Source organism: Apostichopus japonicus, chromosome 20, assembly GCF_037975245.1.
Source record: "Apostichopus japonicus isolate 1M-3 chromosome 20, ASM3797524v1, whole genome shotgun sequence".
Classification (NCBI taxonomy): domain Eukaryota; kingdom Metazoa; phylum Echinodermata; class Holothuroidea; order Aspidochirotida; family Stichopodidae; genus Apostichopus; species Apostichopus japonicus.
In genome coordinates, this window is record NC_092580.1 from 5,293,949 (window position 1) to 5,317,653 (window position 23,705).

At 38.3% G+C, this 23,705-nt stretch overlaps 1 protein-coding gene across 1 annotated transcript in view; it reads left to right on the forward strand.

Annotated features, from left to right (window-relative positions):
• LOC139961068 (helicase ARIP4-like) overlaps positions 1-23,705 on the forward strand; it is a 51,729-nt gene that overhangs the window by 21,265 nt on the left and 6,759 nt on the right. The window contains exons 3-19 of the mRNA XM_071959918.1: positions 1,215-1,333; positions 2,884-3,036; positions 3,763-4,016; positions 5,509-5,625; positions 6,662-6,875; positions 7,581-7,748; positions 8,449-8,563; positions 9,153-9,315; positions 15,231-15,473; positions 16,106-16,200; positions 16,880-17,051; positions 17,689-17,926; positions 18,930-19,029; positions 20,137-20,342; positions 20,771-20,946; positions 21,707-21,924; positions 22,659-22,840. Coding sequence (XP_071816019.1) covers positions 1,215-1,333; positions 2,884-3,036; positions 3,763-4,016; positions 5,509-5,625; positions 6,662-6,875; positions 7,581-7,748; positions 8,449-8,563; positions 9,153-9,315; positions 15,231-15,473; positions 16,106-16,200; positions 16,880-17,051; positions 17,689-17,926; positions 18,930-19,029; positions 20,137-20,342; positions 20,771-20,946; positions 21,707-21,924; positions 22,659-22,840 — 2,933 coding nt within the window. The remainder of the gene's footprint in view (positions 1-1,214; positions 1,334-2,883; positions 3,037-3,762; positions 4,017-5,508; positions 5,626-6,661; positions 6,876-7,580; positions 7,749-8,448; positions 8,564-9,152; positions 9,316-15,230; positions 15,474-16,105; positions 16,201-16,879; positions 17,052-17,688; positions 17,927-18,929; positions 19,030-20,136; positions 20,343-20,770; positions 20,947-21,706; positions 21,925-22,658; positions 22,841-23,705) is intronic.

Below are 23,705 nucleotides of genomic sequence, written 5' to 3' on the forward strand. Positions count from 1 at the left end.
GAATAACATTGTTATTCTGAAATATATGTACAGTACTGTATGAGAGCAAGTTTCACAAGACTGAAGGCCAGCATCTAGAACAGAATATAGATTTTACATAACAGTTTTATGTATTAGATATGACCGTAATAAAACAATTTTTGACATTTTCTCTCAAGAACATTCTTATTAAAGATAATAAGGACTCAATGACTCAAATTACAATTGTGTGATCATGCTAGTATTGGTAGTAATGTTGCTAAGGTGTAACCCAATCTCTCCTATAAATACATATCAAACAGTGCTCTTTCAAAAATGTGCTTCTACCACCTTCAACTCACCCCACCCTACCTCTCCCCACCTTCCTCTTCTTCCCCACCTTCCTCTCCCCACTTTCCTCTCCCTGTCAATGATACTGAAACAGATTTGAGATATATACATACATCCCTCTGGAAGAATCATTTTGAAGGATGGGATGCGGAAGATCAGTTTGGAGGATGGGATGTGGGAGGAGTAGGTGGAATGTGCTTTGAGGAGCTAAACATGAGGGCGATCTTAAACATTGGCATCCTAATTATGCGAGTAATTGGACAACAGAAAAATAACCGAGTCATTATGAATAATAGAAAAGAGAGGATCATTATCCAAAGGTCACAGGTTTGAGTTACCGGTACTGTACATTCAAGACATACTGTAACAGTTCTTCGCTCTTCTCCTCATTAACACCCTGCAAAACATTTTAGGTTATATCTGTTGACAATATTAGTAAACGGTTAAAGGAAAAGTGACCGGGAATTTTAGACAGTGAAAAAAAGCAAGAAAGTTTATACGGATTGAATGTGATTCGAAACAGTGATGTCTGGATAACTGGTTATTACATTTCACATTGTCATTGCTAACGTTCTTGGGAAAGTTAGAGTTAAGTTTGCCTTGTGCAGTACATTTCATTGCAGTAGTGTGGTTTGTAGCCAATGGAGGATGCCGTGGCAGCTCTAGTGCAGTAGTTAATCTACCAATTCATTCATTAACATTGATATGACTTTACTTTAGGAGTGGTCCCTTGTAAGCCAAAGTAATTGAGTTTGAAGTTAAAAGTGACTATAGGGCATGAATGTGCAATGATTTGGTCTTAAATCTAGACAAATAGAAGATTGTGAAACTTTAAGAAGCCTCACCCCCTCCCCCCCACTCAAAAGAAAAGCCCACTTCTAATGGCAATATCTGTTTTTTATAAGGAATCTGATGAAAGAGACAGAACTGGATGATCAAACTCTCGCTGCCCAGAGGGAAGAGGAAGAGAGGAAGAAAAGACTGGAAGAGCAGAGAGCACAGAACGTGTCCCCGCCTCCTCCACGTAAGTCTTCACTCATGAAATCTGAAAACAGCTTTATCCAGTGATCAGGGAGCAGAAAAGGTTTAATCTAACACTCTTTGACTAACCTGGTTCAGTATGCACACATGTTACTTAGAAGCTTTATCCAGTCATCAAGGAGTAGAATAGGTTTAATCTAACATTCTTTGACAAAGCTGGTTTCGGTATGCATAGATGTAAAGTTTGACTCGATTGATCTGTTACGAATGAGTGTGAAAAGTGTGACATTTATCCTTATTGAAGCTAGTTTGCATACATAAATGTGAGATTGGTTGTACCCTCTCCCTGTTGCGTGAGTCAATGTTACGTAAATGTATCTCTGTGTAACGGTTAATGCAGTAATCTCCATTGTTTGATGAGTAGGTTATATCCTTAACAGGTCTGTAGTTCTACGAGTCCTGTTAAACATAAAGAAACGCATAAGCAGGTTTGGCTATGCATTGTAGCATGACCAAATTTTGTTACAATTCTCACGATTGTGTGAGTCTGCTGGGAACTGTATATAAACATCAGGACACCTCATGTAACCAATTGTTCTAAGAACAATGTAAGCAAGAATGTAAGCTTAAATTGTGAAATTTATGCTGTGCCTGGTATATTTGGGGAATTTTGGGGAATGCCATCAGAATATTGCTAGCTGTTTTGGAATTTTGTGATATCATTTATGTGGGAAAATGCTTAAAATAAGTCATTTGCTCATGTGGCATTTAATCGTTACCCGGTTTGAGCCGTGCAAGAAAAGAGGGATTTTCCCTGGCAACAATTAAAAGCTGAGTTGCTTTTAGTTAAGTGTACTATGGTTGTAATCATATTTGTCAGCCTTACATCATTAGCATCCCCTGTGACCTCAATAACAAATATGGTGACATTTAGAATGTGTATTGAATCGTTGTACCAGGGAATCTTTATAATGTAGATGGCAACTGTGCTACTACTATTGCATCTAAGGTAAACTTCATGAATTGTGTTATTGTAATGCCTCATCGCTTGAATTCCTAGAAAGTGATTGTAAATACTACATGGTATGTAGATAACAATAACGGTGATACCATTATATGACAGTTAAAGTGTTTTTATTCCAAGAAACCAAATATCTACTTTATAATCTTTATATAGAAGAACAAGGAAACACTCATAAAACAGCACTGTTAACTGAAGTACCCAGTACTTTCTCTTAACATTGAAGAAAACATACAAATTGGACAGATATTTTCTTGCATGAAATTTGTGGGCAAGACTATTTTTTGTAGTTGCAGGAAAGGGGACATAATATATTACTACTGCCTTTATATGGTAACACGCCTTGACTTGCATATAGCCCAGTAAAGACCATGTGGGATTTTAAAATGATATTTAACAAACCACAGTAAAAGTGTCTAGTCATGTACTCTGTAGAACTGACAAGTTCTCTGTGTTTGTTGGCCGTCTATAACCAGCTGGTATTTTAGAATATATAAAACAAAAGATGCAGCCCTCCTTTTTTAACTTTCTCATATTCCCTTTAATTTCCTGTGTTTTTGTTTTCCTCCCAGTATTAACACAGTTACTTGAAACTAATACCAGTGATCTGGTAGAGGAGCACAGACTCAGGAACGTCGAAGCCAACGAGTACATCGTCCTGGAGAGCAGCAGCGGTGATGAGGAGAAGAAACAGACAACAGTAGAAACTAAGAAAAGCAAACCAGGTCAGAATAGTCAGCAACATTTAGCACCGTCACTCTTATGATGTGTCTAAGGGCTGTAAGAATGCTACCGACTAGCGGTACAGAGTCGAAACCAAATATCGATCTTCAATGCCTCCCTTTCAATGGTCAAGTTGCGGATATATTTATCCGCAAACAAAGTTCAGATAAAACGCCAGTTTCTTTAGAGACGGTCACATGAATTAATTAACGGTTGTGCCCCGAACCTTTGATGATTAAGTAGAATTGATAATGATGTGAACTAGCCCGTTGTATTTATAAATTGTGACCTGGAAAGTTATCCTTGATAAAATGATAATATTGAAGTTTATGTTGACCATGTGAAATGGCCGACTGGAAGTAACAGATTCGTTTGAAGATACTTTGTGTAGCTGAGTGTGGAGTCCTAAATACTGTCATTATTTTTCTTCTTAATGTCTATCCTTTTCACACTCTTATTGACAAAGTAAAGCAAACTTCATCAAATATATTACAAACAATATTCCTTTCCATTTCTGCTGCATATATGATGTCCCTCTTCTATTACATGGAAGGGAAGTTAGCTGGTTTTGTACATGTATCATATGGCAGCATGTTTTACTGACTTCAAGAATAGTCAAGTCTAGGTGGTCCTCTCACTTTCATTTTTGTTCGAATTTTGTTCACAACCAAAATTCTTTTGTTTTTTTTTCAATCTTCATTATCATCCCGATATGTTCTCTCACTCAGTCACGGAATTGATTGAAATTTTGAGTTCCGATGAAGACGTGAAAGTCTTGAGCGAAAGTGAGAGGGACGAACAGAGCGACGCAGAGTTTGCGGTCCCCATCCACGGCCACGAAGAAGAGAGCGGCACGCACACGGACGACACAATCAACCAACCGGACGAAGAAGGCAGGGTACTGGTCAATGTCAGTCATCCGCTCGACGAACAAGATCTTTACCTCCCGCAGCATCTCGCATGTAAAGTGAAATCTCACCAGGTCAGAGTCGTAACGATTACCGTAATCATTCTCGTGGATTATGTTTTGCAAACGATCCACATCGTTCAAAAAAGGACTGTCTTTGTATCGTTGTTTAACCTGGCATTTATATTCTCACCGAACAATCGAAATAGTCAGACACAATTTGGTCGTCCCTCGATCGAAACGAAGACCTCCACGTGGCTACGAATATTTGGCTTTTCGGAGTTGACAAGTTACCTTCTTTTGTGACCCAATACAGCAAAGATCATGTCCCACAAAAATCAATGGATGAGATGGTACCAAACACAGTATCCTTGCTTTTACTTAAAATAGAAGCTGGGGCGAGAAAATGTGGAATGTCACTGACTTTGAAGGGTTAACTTTGTTAGATTCCCACATCCTGTGTATTGTTTCTGATGAATGAGGTAAAAAAAGAAATAACTAAAGCACTTTGAGGACATTTGATCAGATCTGTGGGGTTCAAAGAACTGTGGTAATGGTTGAAGGATTTAGTCACAATATGCGTATTCTCCATAGAAGAAAAGGTTCAAATCTTATGTATATGTTTAAATTCAAGTTTAATATTAAAAACATTCATATTGGCACCTTCACATTTTTCTTGCCATGTCTTTCTATGATTTTTCTTTCTTTTCTGTCATTTATTATTTATTGTGTGTTAAACATTACAGTACCATAAACGATGACAAGGTTTTATCACGCACAGTGAAACTTGCATGGTCATAGATATATTGCAACGTACTGTAATAAACTACACGCGTCTAGACAGTGTGCAAGCTCTTCGCAGAAACCATAAAATGATTGGAAAAGGAACTATTTGTTTACACAATTAAAAGGAAAAGTCAACGCAGGTGTTAAATGGGAACAGGAAGTCACTGATGGGTGGTCACATGTAGTGATATGAAGTAATCAAGTTGGAAGTTGCCTCTTGTACAGAAAGAGGAAATGGGGCAAATATCTGAAATTTTTGCATGAATTGTGTGTGTGAAAAATCACAAGGAAATGCCAGATCATGCCCCAATAAAATGCCATCTTGAAATGTTGATCAAACAGGGCTTATAATTTACCGTATTATATTCTTTGTTATGTGTAAGTGAGAATCGGTTTTGTGGGCACAAGTACATTGTGAATCTGTAAGGCATTCTACATATCACAATTAAAAAAACCTTCAATTAGATAGCAAGATGGCTGAACGGAAGTGTTTGAGCAGAGGAAAATAAATTATATAAACTCTGAATATTTTTTTTTACATTTTCCGACTACAAATTCCAACATAGTTCTTCCTGTTTGAAACAACGTTATTCCACATACCGGGAGAGTCAATACTTTAATATTTACGCACATTCTTGAATGTTGTGTACATGGTCAGTTGAACATGACTCTCATATTAAAAGAATAATACACAAGTTGTAAGGTGTTGCTTAATAATTAAAATAAATTAAAATAAATATTTCTTCAATCTCTGTTTTTTTTTTTCCCCCTCCTCTTTCAGATTGGAGGAATTCGTTTCTTGTATGACAACCTGGTGGAGAGCATCAACAGGTTTACGAACAGTGCTGGGTTCGGTTGTATTCTAGCTCACAGTATGGGGCTAGGAAAGACTTTACAGGTAGGCATATATACCTTCAGCTTCATCGGTTTACACGGTCAACTAATAAAATGACACATTAACCATAAACGTATGAGACTTCGTCATGATGGAACCCAGTCATGTGACTGCTGTAAACTGCAAGACTTTGCAACCAGTACTCCAATAACACTGTCCATCTTGTAGGCCTTCAGCACATTCCCAACTAATAGGCTTACAACAGTTCACCAACTGGGTAGGCCTATAACAGTTCCCCAACTGGGTAGGCCTTCAACACTGTCCATTTGTAGGACTTCAACACTGACAATCCTGTAGGCCTTCAACACTTTCCCACATAGTGGGCGTACAACACATTCCTAACAAGTTATGAGGTAATTTATTGACAGTTTGCATCAGTTTTGTTTAGTAAAAATGCTGGATAATTTTTGCACTACTATATATTAATTTCAAAAAATGAAACTGTTCTGAGGAGGAACTAGTTAAAGCGTAGAGGTGACATGTTCTTGATTTTCTTGCTCTTGTCAGAAAGATTATGATGCTGCTGGAAGATTTACCTTCTATAAATACTGTCAGAAATTGCTCTGAGATATGCAAATAATATGTCTAAAGATTGACCGTTCTCAGAAATACTGCCTTATCTGAACTGAGATCAAGCAGCATGTCCAATGTCGCCAAGGAAACTATCGAGATTGCTAAGTAATTTATTCCAGGGGTTGCAAAAAAGGTCACATTTTTCCAGCGAAATTTCGCAATAGGTTTATTCACATTGGAGATGAGTTTAATATAGACTGTATTTAGAATGTAGGAATATCATGTCCAAGGTGATTCAGCAATGAGTAAGGGATTTGGAGAGCTAGGGTCCGAGGGGCATGGAACTAGTGACAGTTAAAGTGACAGTAAAACAAGTGACAGTAACTAGTGACAGTAAACAAAGCCTTAGATGGTTACAGAAATCATGTCTTATTCACTGCAGGATGGTGTAAATTAGTTCGTCTTTATTAGTTTTATAAGCTTTATTAGTTTTATTAATTAACTCTATTTTCGTTGTCTCCTGTAGGTGATTTGTTTTACCGACATTTTTCTGAGATACACGACTGCTCGGTCAGTTCTCATCATCGTGCCAATAAATACTTTACAAAACTGGATTGCCGAGTTTGACATGTGGTTACCCCGTGAGGGGGACCCCTCAACGGGGAGGCAAGCCAGGCAGTTCAACCTGTACGTCCTGAACGATACCCACAAGACAACTGTGGCCAGGGCAAAGGTCATATGTGAGTCATCAACCTTCTTTTGCTTTTCTTTGGTTAGCAACATTTTTGTGTAAAGTTGACTTTGATAACACTTTGCATCCAGTGATGAAAGCCTGAACTGAGGCATATTGCTTGTGGGTGCCTCATCAAAAACAGTCTTTCTTTTTTCCATTCTTGTAAAGAAGTATGAAACTTGAGTGATGTCTATACACTGAAATGAAATTTTTACAAGTTAGTATTGAAGAAATTCTATTGGACACATCTGTTTGGGAGTACTTCACAGAAAGTGCTCAGGTGGAGTATGTAGAAAGACAACTTAGGGTAAAAGTAAGTAATGTCACAAATTTTGCTAGAAATGCTTAAAAAATGGTCACATGTAATCAACTTTGGAGGTGGTGCATTGAAGGGCTGGCAGATTGTAGTGGAATTAGATCATCAATTAAGTTTGCGATAGAAATTAAATATCTTTAAAAAAAAAATGTAGGTAGAGAAACATGAAGCAAACCTTACAGTAAAACCCATTACAGATAAAAGTATCAATCATGTCCTATTCGGTATGTTGGATTTTATCAATCAAGAAAGCATTTTAAAGAGAGATAATTGTTAAACCATGATAGTGAGAACATCAAAACTGACATTTAGTAACATGAGAAAGGTATTAAATCACAAAGAGTAGATTAATTGTTATTTATAAAAATGTGCTGCTTAAATTATTATGTTTTTTAGGCGACTGGTACCAAAATGGCGGTGTGATGTTAATGGGTTATGAGATTTACAGGTTACTATGTAACCGTAGGTTTACAGGAAAACCCAAACGGAGGAAAAAGAAGGGACCAGCCGGCCCGGAGGTCATCGATCTGGAGGAAGAGGAGAAACTGGAAAAAGAATTAGAGAGTAAGTGGCTTTGTTGTGTATTTCTATTAATGGCTGTAGTTAGGGTTAGAGTGGGGGAACCACAATGTTCTGGGTATAGACACAGCAAGGTAGGTCTTCTACAGGAATTCTAAGCACTGTGTCAAAAGTAGGACACTGAGGGATCTGCAGCCAGGCTGTATAGGATGTTAATCTTTTGTACTGTGCTGTCTCACACAATAGGCACTACAGTATTACACAATAGGCAATGGTGCTCTGCTGCAGTATATCTCTATTGTTTGCTGTATCTATGCAGCCTTGCTGCAGGGCAGTTAACAGCAGCTGCAGCTTTTCTGGTTAACACAGTGCCTTAGTGAATGTTTATAGTAAAGGGTTGGATTAGGACTGTGGAACAACAGTACTCTTTGTACAGACAGCATGATATCCTAAACGCTACATCAGACACTTGGGAATGCCGTTAAGGGTGGGATTAGAACCCTGACGAGGAGGTTGCTGTGGGAACTGAGAGTAAGATGTCTCTACTACATACCTGTGTGAATTTCATTAGACAGCCCTAGGGTTAGGGCTGAGAGAACATTGCAGGTGTAGCACACTCGGGCAGGGTAAGAAACTGTAAGGATATGCTTTGAGAATGAATTGCTAGACGAAATACATAACTGAGTTAGAGAGATATTATGTAAATGTCTATGATGAATGACAAAATCTATGCCTTATCCCACAGATATCAGGTATGCAATATGTAACCCCGGACCTGACCTGGTAGTCTGTGATGAGGGGCACAGAATAAAGAACAGTCTGGCTGGAATCTCAAAGGCACTCAAAAACATCAAAACAAGGTTAGTAGACTGGAGCAAAAACACTAATCTGTACTTTGTAAGCTGTAAAACAACGTGGGGAAAGCATTGTTGGTTGTTTTTGAGTGTTTTACATCATCCGCATAAGTAATATTTAGATATTTTTTGTTGTTCTTGTAAACATGTTACGCTTCATGCACCAATGAATTATTTGAACCTTTTTTGGTTTGACTTTTCTTAGGCCGGAAAGTGACATATGCAGTCCAATTGGCTTGTGTGTGGGTGTGTACGTGTGGTATCTGAGTTGAGCTTGTAGCAATGATGTCTTAATATAGCCAACATCAGCTGCTCTCAGATGTTACACGTGGCTTACCTATTATGAGTAGAAGAATCCATTTTTTTGGGGGGGGGTGAATGAAGATCTAAGGCCATTTGGTAAGGTTTAAGTTTTCTTATATTACAAGTTACCACTGGGAGATAGTCACACTGGTTTCCTTATTTTAGTCAGTTTTGTTATTAAGAAGAAACTTAGTTGGTTAGTGTATGGTGATGAGGAACCAGAAAAAAAGGTTTTCATCTGGGTAAAAATATATTTTTCATTTTTTTTTTACCAACTTTATTTCTCGACCAGACGGAGAGTTGTTCTGACCGGCTATCCCCTCCAAAATAACCTGATGGAGTATTGGTGCATGGTGGACTTTGTCCGGCCGAACTATCTGGGTACTAAACACGAATTTTCCAACCTCTTTGAGAGACCTATCCAAAATGGGCAGTGTACTGACAGCACACCAGCGGTAAGTTACATTGAATGAAAAGAGGCTTTAGAGGCATCAAAACATTAAGGATTTCAGGGTTGAGAACATATTATTAACCATTATCATTCAAATCAAATTTTCAGGTGTTTTTAGCCTGTTTGCCTGTAAAAAGTAGCCCCAAAAAATTAGCATTGTCAACCAAAACCCTGCATCAAACTTATGAGTCACAAATATTTTTTGGATACCAAAAAAAGGGAGGGGTTTCGGGTAATATGCAATGCAGAATGTTTGTGCCCCTAGAGACCCAGTGTAAGGAAATACATCAGACAAATTATTGGGGTTGAAGACAGGAGAGGTGAAGGAAATGTACTCATCTCTTAAAAACAGGGCATGCCAAAATTTCAACGGTAAATCTTCAAAACCGAATCAGAATTGAATGACCCCTTAAATTATGTGATGTATAAACTTCAGCTTTTCTCAAGACCAAGGCTGTCCGGTTTTTCGTCCTTAGTTTACAATTTACTTTCATTTTGTCTGATATGACCAAATCCTTGAGAGAAAAAAACTGAAGGTTCCCATCGTGCTAACGGTATCATATGGTTACCTATCTGTACTTTGTGTAAAGAAAATGATTGAAGATAGACGTATTGGATCCTGCTTATATTCAAGAAAGCATCACCTCCCACAGCAGAAAGTTTTCAAACCTTTCAAAAAGCAGTATGTGTGGTGACTGTCTGCCAGGAAGTGCCTTCTCTTGTCTTTCAGTTCGTAAGAATCATCCGATATCTACCTCGTGTAACTCTACCACCAGAGTCGCTGGGGTTTTCCCTTCAGCGTTGGGTATCAGTTTCACAAGTGTGGGTTTTGGTTAAAGGGGAATTTGATATCGCTGAGTGTGCATAAATATCGTAAACATGTGACAAGTGTCTCAGATGTTATAAATAGTTGTGGGTAGTCGGTAGGTTTTTGTTACGGCGGATGTTTCTAGCAGAGAAAATCCCTTCCGAATGTATAACTACAGAACGTGCCGACCAAACCTTTCAGTTCATCGACTTCAAAAGTGTAAACGCAGAAGCCCACCCACCCCCCTTCCAAAAGAAGTGGAATTAGTTTTAAATTTGTGTTTTGAAAATGATAAAGTTGTGTTGGTTGTTCACTAAGTACCTTCCTTTGAGTTCTTAGTGTGTTACGTTATTCCCAGGCATTAAGCATGGTTTCGAGCTAGACAATTTAAATGTTTCAGTCGGAAATACTAGGGGTTGATGTGTAGAGAAGTGTTCAAAGTTGATCTCAGATGACCACGGTTAAGCATTTCTAGCCAATTTTGGGACATTGCTTCTTTTACCGTAAGTTGTCTCTCTACATATCACAAATTATGCTGTTAGTTCAGTCTGTGTGGTGTTTAGTGATGGAACGGATTTTTGGTACTTTAAGAGCGTCATATTTCTGAAAGCAAATAGGAGCGCCCTATAGATAGCGTTGGCGTCTAATACCGATGTAGTTTATGTACCTAGAACTCTTCCTCCTCAGAATGTACAATTTCTTTTGGGATTTGTTATTATTGACATTTAAAGGTCACGCAATGAGCTGCTAGGCGCACACCTCTTCGAGCAGGAAGAAATATTTCATGTCAACTTTCTGGGTTATAACAATATTAACTTGAGTAATATTGTGGGTTGAATAATACTATAAATTCATGCAGAGTGAAAGGGGATGATTTTTTTTGGGTGGGAGTGAAATGTAGCTGGTTTTATGATATCTAATACTCTCTTCACCGACCCTATAAACACTATGGGTGGGAGAAGAAAAAAGATTTCATCACAACCTTATCTTAGAAGTGATGGTTTGAATACGACCAATTGCTCTGTTTTAGTCGATAAAGACAGTGTTATTAGAGGAAAGGAAATTTGGCATCTGGGAGTTATTATTTGGGTTGGATAAAGTAAGGTGACTTTACTATTCAGGTTCAATCCATATTTTTTTCTTATCTAAAGATGGTCTTCCAAAATTGATAAAGAAATTTCAAAATGAATCTTGTTGGGGGGAAAAAATTAACAAAAACCCCTCCGTTGCTTCAGATTTTGTCTGTAAAACTGTCTTTTACTTTCATCAATAATGGAATGTTTGTTTACCTGTGTGTACCTCAACTCTTGTTTGTTTAGGTCAGATCAACCTCAACGCTTGTTAAAATGGTGTCACAATTCTAAAAAAAAATGTTTTTTGCTGGATTTGTAAACTTGTAACAGGTGTCTGTAAAACAGCGGCAGGGTACTGACTTTAATAAAGCCCTTGTCTCAAATCATAAGTTAGGGGTTTTCCCAGAGTCGTTAAAATCTATTCTCTGAATAAACTGCTGATTTTGGATGTACCCAAATGAGACCTAAAACCCAGTGAAATATTTTGAAATACATAACTTTACAGTTTTAAAATCTGTGATTAAAACCTGTAAAGTTTATGCCTGTTCATGGCAACCATAGTTCCACTTTGTGATACCACCAATTGCATCAAGAGTGGAGAGAAAAGGATTCTATATTTAATTTAAAGCCATAATTTATTCCCTGATATGTCTCCTATGTGACAGTGTCTTTAATCTGGTCATATTTTTCGGTTGCATAGGTGTGTGTGTGCGTGCGTTTGTTTTGCTATCTGACCGAGGACTTGAACAAAAGAATTCCAGGTCCTCGGTTGTGATTTCTAAAGAATCACCACGTCCTCGGAAGAATTCTATTGTATGGGGTATTGTTAAGGTTAGGATATGTGGAATTGAACAATGGAAAATACAATGGGGTCCTCGGTCTGAATGTAATACAAACATGTTTGTGTGTGTGTATGTATGTTTGATTTCTTAGGTCTTATTGATTATGTTCTTGAAAAGTTCTTTCTTTCACTCTGATGAATTTTTTTCCTCAGAAAAAAAATCTTATATTACAGTTTCTGTTTTTTTTTGTTGAGCTACGTTTTGTTAAATTTTGACTAATCCTGATGAAATCATCTAACATCTAAACTTTCCTTTCCCGACGTTTTATACAGCTGTTGTGCGGTTTATGCAACAAGGCAATAAGAGGGTGTATTCCTGGTGTAGAGTTATGAAAGACATTCCCCTCCCAATGCAACCAACTGCGTAAAAATATTAAACACAGACTTTGACAATAAATAATACATTGTCCTTTGTCATTCAAATCTAAATCTTTCACCAAAGTCGTTTCTAACTTTTGTGAGTCCTTTAGTTTGTTCTCCTTTCACTTTGGTAGAGGAAGCAACTGATTAATATCTAGTATCTGTTTCAGATCTGAAAGTCTGAAAGTAAAGCATATTAATTCATCTGCTATTAAATTTCTCAAACGGGGACATGAAATCCGCTTTGTCACCTGTAAATCAGGGTCGTGGTTGTTTTACCGCAAAGCGGAAGTCCGAGTAATTTTTTTATTTTTAATCTTTTCTCATTAAGTTTATTGAGTTGATTTGAAGCATGCGATATATTGAGGAAGTAAAGAGTACCACAGTGAAAGTTTAAATCCAGCTTGGGTGGGATTTCCCTCGCATTGTATTTTCCGAGGAAAAGTTCCCCATTCCCCAAAAAATATCAGCTGCACTTTCAATGTGTTTCCACTGTAGCTTCAACAGTATTTATGCTCTAGAGATATTGGCTAATGATGACTGGCATTTCTCATATTTTATTCAATTACAAAATTACCTAAAATAAATTGTCTTATCTAATTAACAAGTGTCACAAAAAAAAAAATTTTTAAACCAAAGTTGTATATTAGATTCAAAGCATATCAGATATGATGTTTTAGTGCGTCTGTATTGTTTGTTCAAGGTAGATACTTGCTAGGAAAAATTGTAGGACTAAACTTTATTTTTAATTTTTCATTATTTTTCACTGATGCAATTTTTTAACCCATGCAACAGTCGAAGTCAGTGTAGTTTGATGAAGTCACTTTGATCACACGCTGCCAACATAGAAAAGGAAATGTTGGTGATGAGAAAAGAAAGTTCAGCATTGTTGCATAAAACTGCCAGAAGGGATGTTTTAATATCCCAACTGTTTAAGACCTTATTCGTACAAGTCTGTCTGTTCTCTTAACTCAGCGACATGAATAGTACAGACTTGACGTTTTAACACTAGTTTTTAGCTCTTACCAGCATGCTGGTGTGAGCTATTGTTACAGTGCGGCATCTATCACTCTATCATTCTATCACTCTATCCGTCAACAATTGGTAAAACCGCTCCCACTCGCACAATGTTTAATGGAATTTCATGAAACTTGGACACAAGGACCATTGGGTATAGGGCCATCAGAGATGGTCCAAAATTTGGGGTCAAAGGTCACCTGTGGGCCGTAATGGGCCATTTTGTGGAAATACGAAAAAATGCTTCTTCTCCTACAGATTCCATGGTACAATGTTGAGGGTTTGTCACGATAGTACTATGGAAGTTTTACCTTCAGGGTGTTCATGAATTAGAGATCAAAGATCAACTAGGGGTCTTTTGTGGCCCGGGCCGCGGCCCTATATTTTCAAATTGCTCCTTTTCGTACAGTGTATGGCCAGTTATAATGAAACTTGGTCACAACATTCCTCGGGATGAGAGTTACGAGGGGTGTTCGGAAAATTGAGGTCAAATGTCTTTAGGGGGTCATCGGGGGTCATTCTTTGTAATATTTTCAAATATCTCAATCTCCTCAAGATTTTGATAGATCATATTCAAAGTTGAACTGATGATTGTTGGATTGTGTATGAATAAGGTGATGCCTAATAATTTTTGGTCAAAAGTTAATTAATTACAATTAATCCCCATTGTTTAAAAAAATCTGAGCCTTCACCTTTTGCCAAAGCTCCTATAATTTGTCTCCCAGTCTCTGCAGTGTTTGTTTACATTTGTGGTTAAGCTCTGCAGAGGCTGTTAGTGGAATTAAAGCAGGACTGGGAGTTGTTATTAACTGTTGAACTGTAAGCGTGAGAGCCCTACAGCCAATCAGCACTTGCCGATTCTTAGAAGTCTTTGAGCCTGAGGTATGTAGGCAGCAAGCCAAAATTTTGGCAAGGAGTGCTTCAGGTCTGCTCAGGTAGAGGGGAGAGAGTTTAGTAGGGTACAGTAGGTCAGTGGTATTGTTTGAGAGAGTGGGTAAAATAGGATTTAAAGGGGGAAAATAGGAATTATAGCCAGTGGTGTGGCCAGGATTCTGCTAACGGAGGGTGGGGGGGGGGTTATCCCTCATGGGCCCAAAATTGGTGGAATCTAAAAAATGGCCTGAAATTTGGTGGGCCATAAAGTTTTGTGGGCCCTACATTTTTAAGCTCGAAAAGGTACAGTATGAGCTTCTGCACCATTGGTGCTCTAGTATATAAATGACGTTGTTCATGCATATATATAAAGTCATCACTGATAATGAACTATAACTAATGAACTATAACTATATAACTATATATAACTATATAATGAACTATAACTATATGTAACTACATATAACAATAACTATATATAACTATAACAATATAATGAACTATAACTAATGAACTGTAACTATATATAACTACATATAACTATAACTATATATAACTATAACTATAAAATGAACTATAACTAATGAACTATTTATTGATAGTTGGAGAGAGTAAAAGAAACGGTATATTTGAAGCCTGGCTGGGGTTTTGTCTTCCCAACCACTGCCAGTAGTGCAAGGTCCTGCATACCGGCTGTGCAGAGTTTGAAAAAATAGGAACAAACATCTGCAAAGTTTAAAAAGATGGGTGAATTGCTCATGAATGCCTGGATAGTCATTGCTTGTGTAGAAAACAAACCAAGACAGGTAAAGGCTTTGGTTTGTCATGTAGCCTATCATGTAATCATACGTATGCTTATAAATAATTCATAGTAAAACTGGAAGACAAATACATATATGTCACCCACTAGAATTTTTAATTTTTCTGTTAAATTTATTTCTGCTCAGGATATGAAGCTGATGAGGTATCGCGCTCATGTACTTCACAATAAACTGGAAGGTTTCGTACAGAGGAGGGGGTTCCATGTTTTAAAGATGAGCTTACCTGAGAAACACGAACATGTCATCTTGGTGAGACTTACTCCGTTCCAGAAAGGCCTGTACTGCAAGTTCATGCAATGCTTCAAAGACGCTGGTGCTGGGGGCTGGTGTTCAACGAACCCTCTGAAAGCGTTTGCTGTGGGATGTAAGGTAAGGTGGAATAAATGTCATTTAACGTTGCTAAATAAGCGGGTGGGTTTTACACCAACCCACTGATGACATCGTCTGTAGGATGTAAGGTAAGGTGGAGTAAATGTCATTTAACAATGTTAAACAAGTGGGTGGGTTTTATACCAACCCACTGGAGACATCGTCTGTAGGATGTAACGTAAAGTGGAATAAATGTCATTTATCAATGTTAAACAAGTGGGTGGGTTTTATACCAACCCACTGGAGACATCGTCTGTAGGATGTAACGTAAAGTGGAATAAATATTATTTAACAATGACTAGCGGGTTGGTTTTACACCAACCCACTGAACACATCGTCTGTAGGATGTAAGGTAAGGTGGAATAAATGCCATTTAACGTTGCTAAACAAGCGGGTGGATTTTAATCCAACCCACTGAAGACATCGTCTATAGGGTGTAAGATTAAGAGGGCATAAACTGTAGTGTAAGTTGACGATCAAGTGGCTGATTTGCATCTATCTGTAGGTATTAGTGTGATTTGCTGGATATAAGTTGAAACCAAAACAGATGACAGTAATTAATATTTCTTTTTCATCTTTTCTATATCTTTGTCTATTTCATTTGAGTTCTTATTTTTAATTCTATCCCACAGATTTGGAACCATCCTGATATTCTGTTTGACGTCCTCCAAAAGAGCGAGACAGATTTCGACACCGACCTAGACATTCCAGACATTACGTCGAAAACGTGAGACTTTTTAACCTCTCTTGTAGCATTCTGCAGCTGGTTAGGTTTTTAATTAAAATAAAATAAAACTGTTAGCAAACTGCTTATCCACTAGAGAGCCTGTGTAGGAGAATGTGTAAAAGTAAGTTGGCCTGACATTTTGATCCTAGCAGGATCTTCATCAAAGGCTAGATTTTTAATTGTTTGTTGTTGGCATGTATTTACAAGAAAAAGGTGCAAACTCTTAAGGTTTTCAGTTAAAGTGTTTTGTCACTGAGAAACAGTCATGAGCGATGCTGATTTCAAGGCGTATATCAGTTGAACTTCAAGACCCGAAAGTAAAGTAACAGGAAACCTTGGGAGGTTTTGTAAATGGGGTCTACGGTACTTGTGACAGGATATTTCCGCATCACAGATAAACACTTTAAAAAATTTCTTCCCATGTATCATAATATCTCTGTGTTTTGATGTCATGGGAGTTGGTTCATCCTGAGGTGTGGCACGGTGGATTTCGTGCCCAAACCCGTCTGGTATAGAGTGCTGTAATTTTGTTCAAATTCTTTCAAAGTGTAAGATAACGGTTGGATAAAATAATCATCTATCTGTTATTAGTAGCCTAAGAAACAGTTCAGGGCTACCATGAAACCTTTTTTTTTTTTGAGAAACCAGTAATTATTTTGATCCTTTTTATTGTTACCAGAGCGCCCAAGAAGCAAGGTAAGGTGCCACTAGGGTCCATGACCTCGGGATCTGGTAGCCCTAACTGCCTAGCTGGAGAACTCAACAGAGCAAACGGAATTAGCTCGTTCGAGGAGAAGCTGGAGAACATGTCCTACCAGGAGAAAGTCAACCAGATTCTGTCTTTTGAGTGGGTGAGTCTGAGCAATAGCTATGTCGTAGTGTTGGGCCTTATTTAAACATGGATTTCTTCCTCCATCAAAATTTATTATGAAACTTTACTGGTGCTGTGGCCGAGTGGATTACCGGTGCTGTGAAGTAGTGGATTAAGGCGGTGGCATTTGAAGCAATTAGGCTTAACAATCTGGAGGTTCTGGGTTCGATACCCGGCCATGGTAAAGTGAATTTTTCATCCAAGAGTAGTCTAAGGTTTCCCATCTGAAATGACTTTCTAAAATTGAAAATATATCAAATTTGAGTTAGACAAAAGAAAATGATGAGAAATAATTTGGTTGATTTGTAGTCTTTCCGTCTGGCTCGTTCTGCTCATCGAAGTAAAAGTAGTCAAGCTTTGCATTGCATATCAGATAAATCAAAGAAATGATTTGAATATTATAAAATATGCCATGATGACATCACTCTACTGTTGCCAGGTGCATAATATAATTTGGTCATAAACTTGGTGAAAGTTGTCAGCAATTTTGTTTAGTAGTCTACTTGAGCCACCAGAATATCTCTAAGACGTTCATTTATTAATCAGTTACTCTGGATCAGTGCCCTAGAGTTCAAGAAGAAGGAGTTAGGTACCTTTACTTTGCCATTTCCTTCCAGGCTCGAGATAATATGAGGAATTACAGCTCAGCTAAAATCAGCAATGGAGGCAAGATGGTCCTGCTCTTTCACATCATCGAAGAATCCATCAAAGTTGGCGATAAGATTCTGGTCTTCAGCCAATCGTTGATGACTCTGTCCCTAATCGAGAAGTTTCTAAGTCTTCGGAGCATTCCAGACCCACCAGACAAGGCCCCAGACATGTGCAAAGACTGGATCAGAAATGTCACATATTTTCGTAAGTGTACTTGTCATGTACAGGATTTACCATTCTTTTGTTGACGGGGCAATTAAAGTTGAGATTGATAAAAGTCATTTTAAATAAAACAAAACTCTTAGCAAACTTCTTATCCACTAAAGCGCCTGTGTAAGAGAATGTGTAAAAGTAAGAGGGCCTGACGTTTCGATCCTAGCAGGATCTTCTCCAGAGGCTGAATAACAAGTTACAGTAACAGAAGGGAGAATTACACACACAGAATACTGACAGGTTAATGAGCATGGTGAACACAAAAAAGAAAGATGTAAGAGGATTAGTAGACTCTTACTGTAACTTGTCATTCAGCCTCTGAAGAAGATCCTGCTAGGATCGAAACGTCAGGCCCTCTTACTTTTACGAAAAAGTAATTTAACACAGTAGGCCTGTACTCATCCAAACAGCATGTTCAGCTACCACCGAAGTGAAAATGAATGAAAGTGATAAGTTCACCAACTTCACTGCAGATTTTCATGGACTATGAAGAATTTTTCCACATCATAATGGTTTTTATTCACCGTGGATCTTGTGGTCAAGTTCCTTTTCAAGTAATCAGGGGCGAAATTTGCTGCGGTGGGTTTTTTGGCTCACATATGACTGCAAACTCTAATGCAGTAAGGTGTTTCTGTTTGAGAGAGTTTGTCAGAAGTGAAAGTGAGGCACTTTGCATCCATCCATAATTGTTCAATCTTAAAGGGTAGTTAGTAGCAGTGTGTATCTAACTTTAAATCAGAAGGCAAGCATCAGTCGAAAGGGAACATGACTTGGAAATGCTACTTTAATGACGATGTAGTGTTTTGATTAAAGACAGCAAGCGTGAAGTGAAGTTGTCAGTCATAAGAGAGACCAAAGGCATATCTGCTGGTTAAAAGACGAGGATGAATTAAAAGCATCAAGTGAATAGCATGAATTAAAACAAATTAATATTAATAGCAAAATGTAAAGAAAATAGACGAAAACGAGATTTGATTTCATGTTTTGGTCGCAGGTCTTGACGGCAGTACTGCAGGAACAGAGAGGGAGAGGATGATTAATCAATTTAACAGACCCTCCAACAACGCAACCTGGCTCTTCCTCCTATCTACCAGGTTTGGGAAATTTTCATGTTTGGTTCAAGCGTGTCATGCTTTATTGAGCTATCTGGAGTAACAGGGGTCGTTGTAATGGGTGCCAGATGGTTCATTGCTTTTCCAGGTAGGGTCTGTTAGATTAGAGGCCCTGAATAGACCCCTCGCTGGTAAAATTCAGTCCGTGACAGATCTCAATGCTTCTTTGCATAGAAATTCTGCCTACAATCTTGCACTAATCAGTATTTTGAGTCCCATTAGGCCTCAGGCTTGTGCACCGCCTTCCATGAATAATGTTGAATCTAGGTAAAAGAGAGATGTTGGTTCTCTGTAGTCTGGACCTAGTTTTCTCTCTGGCCCTCATAGACAATCAGTTGAGAACCTGGCCCAATATCCAGCGAGAGATTGTCAAATAGCCAAAGTGTGAACCAAAGAGATTTCTCCAAAATCTTTTCCTGATTAGATCTGATGGGTTGAGGAATAAGACCCCTTATTGCATTCCCAGTTGTGGTTGACCCTGTTCATTTGGTAGCTCCATGGCAGCCGATTCCAGAGATTAGTTAAAGGCACGAGCATGGAAATAGCAGGGGCAACTTGGACTACTTATGTTCCCCAGTTTGTGAAGAGAACTGTGAATGACCCTCTCCAAAACCGATATAATTTAAACACATCTGTGGGCAGGTGGAAGTGACTTGTTTATTCCCCTGGTATAAAAGGTAGTGAATGGAACAGGGTCTGTGCAAGGCAGGGACATTGTTCATTTATACAATTACCCTCTTGCCTTTGACAGAACTGATGGTTTGACTCTGCTTGCTAAATAGAATTGCTGTAGGGATTAAAACAAGTAGCCCAATGGTTTTAATTTTTTTTTGACCTTGTTTTGTCTCCTCGAGATACGCCCTAACTGTATGGTACTCTTGGGTGTGGACAATGTTAATTAAATGCAATCAGTTAGTTAATTAATTAATGATGCCATTTATTAATTAAATTAATTGTCATAATGCATCATATAAAGTAGGCACAATAACCTTGCTGACCCATCACCAACCAGATAGGTATTAAAACCCTTTTGCACAATGATTATAAGGATTAACTAGTTCATTACTATATGTATTTTTTATTTAACAGGGCGGGGTGTTTAGGGGTGAACCTGATCGGGGCTAACAGGGTGGTGGTCTTGGACGCATCTTGGAATCCGTGCCACGACGCCCAGGCGGTGTGCAGGGTCTACAGGTACGGACAGAAGAAGACGTGCCACATATACAGAATGGTGACGGACAACACTCTGGAGAAGAAGATATATGACAGACAAATATCAAAGAAGGGGATGTCAGGTTTGTTGACAACTATTTAGATTTTTCAATTTTGTAAGTTACTGTTAGGGCAAAATGTCTTGATTATCCTGTGGCTTTTTGGATTAAATTTGACTTTCTTAATCATGACAACCTTGAGGGGTTGTCCAAGGGACAGGTTGCAGTAATGGATAAATTTTCTTTCATGCCCAACATTTAGTCACCTGGTCACCTTTTTTAGTTTCCGGAATTTAACGAGTTAATAATTGAACTCAAAAATGTTTTGGAAATTTGGTGGTTTTCTACCTCGTTATTTTCAAGCCAAAGTCTGACCGAAAAGGCCGACTACGTCGTAGAATTTTAGTAAATGAACGGTGTCGATAACTTCAACTCAGCTAACTCAATCAGCTGCTCTAACTGATCATGTTTTTATCACCGTCTTACCGTCTCTCACTCCGTTGAATCTCCAGATCGGGTGGTCGATGAGTTGAATCCGCAGATGAACTTAACCAAACGAGAGGTGGAGTCCTTGCTAGAGTTTGATGATTCTGACATGCCCTTTGAAGACTTTGGTCATTTAGCGGATAGCTTTGAGGATTCAGTTCTACAGGGCATCTGTAGAGACCACAGCCAAGTCATATGTAAGGTAAGATGGCGCTGTTTCATATTTACCAAGACGACATCCTTGGTGTAACCATCAACATCATCGTCGTCATCCCTTCCCTCACGCCTCTGATGGTCCAAGTCATAGTTTTGTCCGTGACTTCTAACTCTTCCTCCGTGTACTACGGTGCAAGCTTATCTGTCCATTCTAATCTTTTTCCTTCCTGTTGATTAACAGGGCTAATAACTAACATCTATATCAAACACAGCTATGCTGTATACAAACCTCAAGCCTGTAACATTAATCCCATATTATTGAGGGAGACATTGAACTACTTTATCTCCTGCAGTCTCTAGCCACAACAGGTGATATGTGTTATGCGGAAAAAAACAGTTTATGAGGTGTAACCTATCTAGGTTTATTAATTCAGGTTAGCTAAACTTAAAACCACAGAAATGGGGGGGGTGGTTGGGGGGGGTTGTATGTGGGCTACTGGACAAGATGTTTTACACAATGAGATCAACGTAATGTTGTACCTGTGTTGTCATTCATTGCTAGAACAAAGAAATTTCTTTTTAGGGAATAAATACTATGAATGAGCCACATACAACATGAAACTAAGTCCTTTCAATATTCTCAATGAAGAGAGTGAATTTTACCCTTGAAGTTTTGTCTCTTGGATCTTATTTATATGACAATTTCGAAAGACCCGTCTGATATTTCATACGAGTTAAAATCTGTGACTTTTTGTCAGTCTCATCTAAAAACACATTATCCTTTCTTTTTCTTTTTTTTTATGCAGGCTCCATTCAGCACAGAATCCCTGCTCTGGGACAGGAAAGACCAAAGATTAACCAGAGCGGAGAAAGCGCAAGCTAAGAAATCCTACGAAGATGAGCTGAGACTGAACACAAACTACAGTCGCCCCTCCTACACCGCGTTTTACCCAAAACCCGAAAAGTTCTCCGGAAGTGCCACGCCTGCGCCATCAGGAAGCTTTGATGCTTCTTTGCCTTACTTGTAAGTAATTATTGTACTTTGCATTGCTTTTACATGTTAGTAATAACACCTACACCATATGCAGGCGATGATTTTGTATTGCCTAATAAATAAGTTATAACACCTACACCATATGCAGGTGATGATTTTGCATTGCTTAACATATAAGTTATAACACCTACACCATATGCAGGTGATGATTTTGTATTGACTTATTTAAAAAGCAATAACACCTACACCATATGCAGGCGATAATTTTGCATTGCCAGACATATAGGTTTTAACACCTACACCATATGCAGGCAATGATTTTGCATTGCTTAACATGTAAGTGATAACACCTAAACCAAGTGCAAGTAATGTTTTTGCATTGCCCAACATGTGAGTAATTACACCTACACCATATGCAGTGATGATTTTGTATTGCCCAACATGTGAGTAATAACACCTACACCATATGCAGGTGATGATTTTGTATTGCCTAACATGTAAGTTATAACACTTGCACCATATGCAGGAGATGGTTTTGTATTGCGTTACGTGTCCACATTCACACAGCTAGGAAATGGAGGCCGTCATGTTGCATTTGTAAGTAGTAAGTACCTTAATAAGTAATAAGTACCTTAAAGCCTCTGGCCAAACTACTGCTGGTCTCCCTTTTTGGGGAACTATTTATCAATTACTCACACTTTTACAACTCCCAAACTAAGGACTGCATTCTAATCAATCAATATTTCCTCTCATTTTTACGGTAGACTCAATATGAGAGGTCAAATACAAATTCCTAAGAGGCCAGTGGCCAGTGTTAGACCGTTACAGTCCACACCGGTTCCTAAGTATCCCCCTGGACCAGGACTGGGAATTACCAAGCCACCAAGTGATGGGCCCCTGGATTCCCTGAGAGGCCTTAGTGTGCAGAAGATTGTAGCTACTACCGGTAAGTGAAACAGGCGTCAAGGTTTAGGCAATGAAAGAGTCATTGTTCCAAACATTCTATGTGTTGTTATATTTTCAATTTATGCTTCGTCCAAAAATGCAAAACATACACCAAATTTATCAAATTCCAATTGATAAATTAGTCCATTCAGTAGCCAAATCTTTAGATTGAACCTAATTTATAATTGAAATGTGAACATGTACATCATTTAGTAATACAAACCTGTACCTCATTCCAGTAATGCAAACCTGTACCTCATCCAATAATACAAACCTGTACCTTATACATACCTCACTCATAAATGCAAACATGTATCTCACTCACAATGCAATCCTGTACCTCATTGAATAATACAAACCTGTACCTCTTCCAATAATGCAAACACTTACCTCACTCATAAATGCAAACCTGTACCTCATCCAATCATACAAACCTGTACCTCATTCAGTAATAGAAACACACACCTCACTCATAAATGCAAACATGTACCTCACTCACAACACAAACCTGTGCCTCATCCAATTATACAAACACATACCTCATCCAATAATACAAACCTGTACCTCATTCAATAATAGAAACACATACCTCACTCATAAATGCAAACATGTACCTCATCAAATAATAAAAACTTGTACCTCATTCAATAATACAAACCAGTACCTCTTTCAATAATGCAAACACGTACCTCACTCATAAATGGAAACGTATACCTCATTTAGTTCTACAGTGTACATATACTTTGTATAGACCAATGTGTAGGCAGAGCTCGTTTAAAGAAGATACAACACATACCATCAGTTGTTGGTTTGTGTGATAGAGACTGCCGTCATGAACAAATTGCCTAAGCAGCTAAGAAATGCTA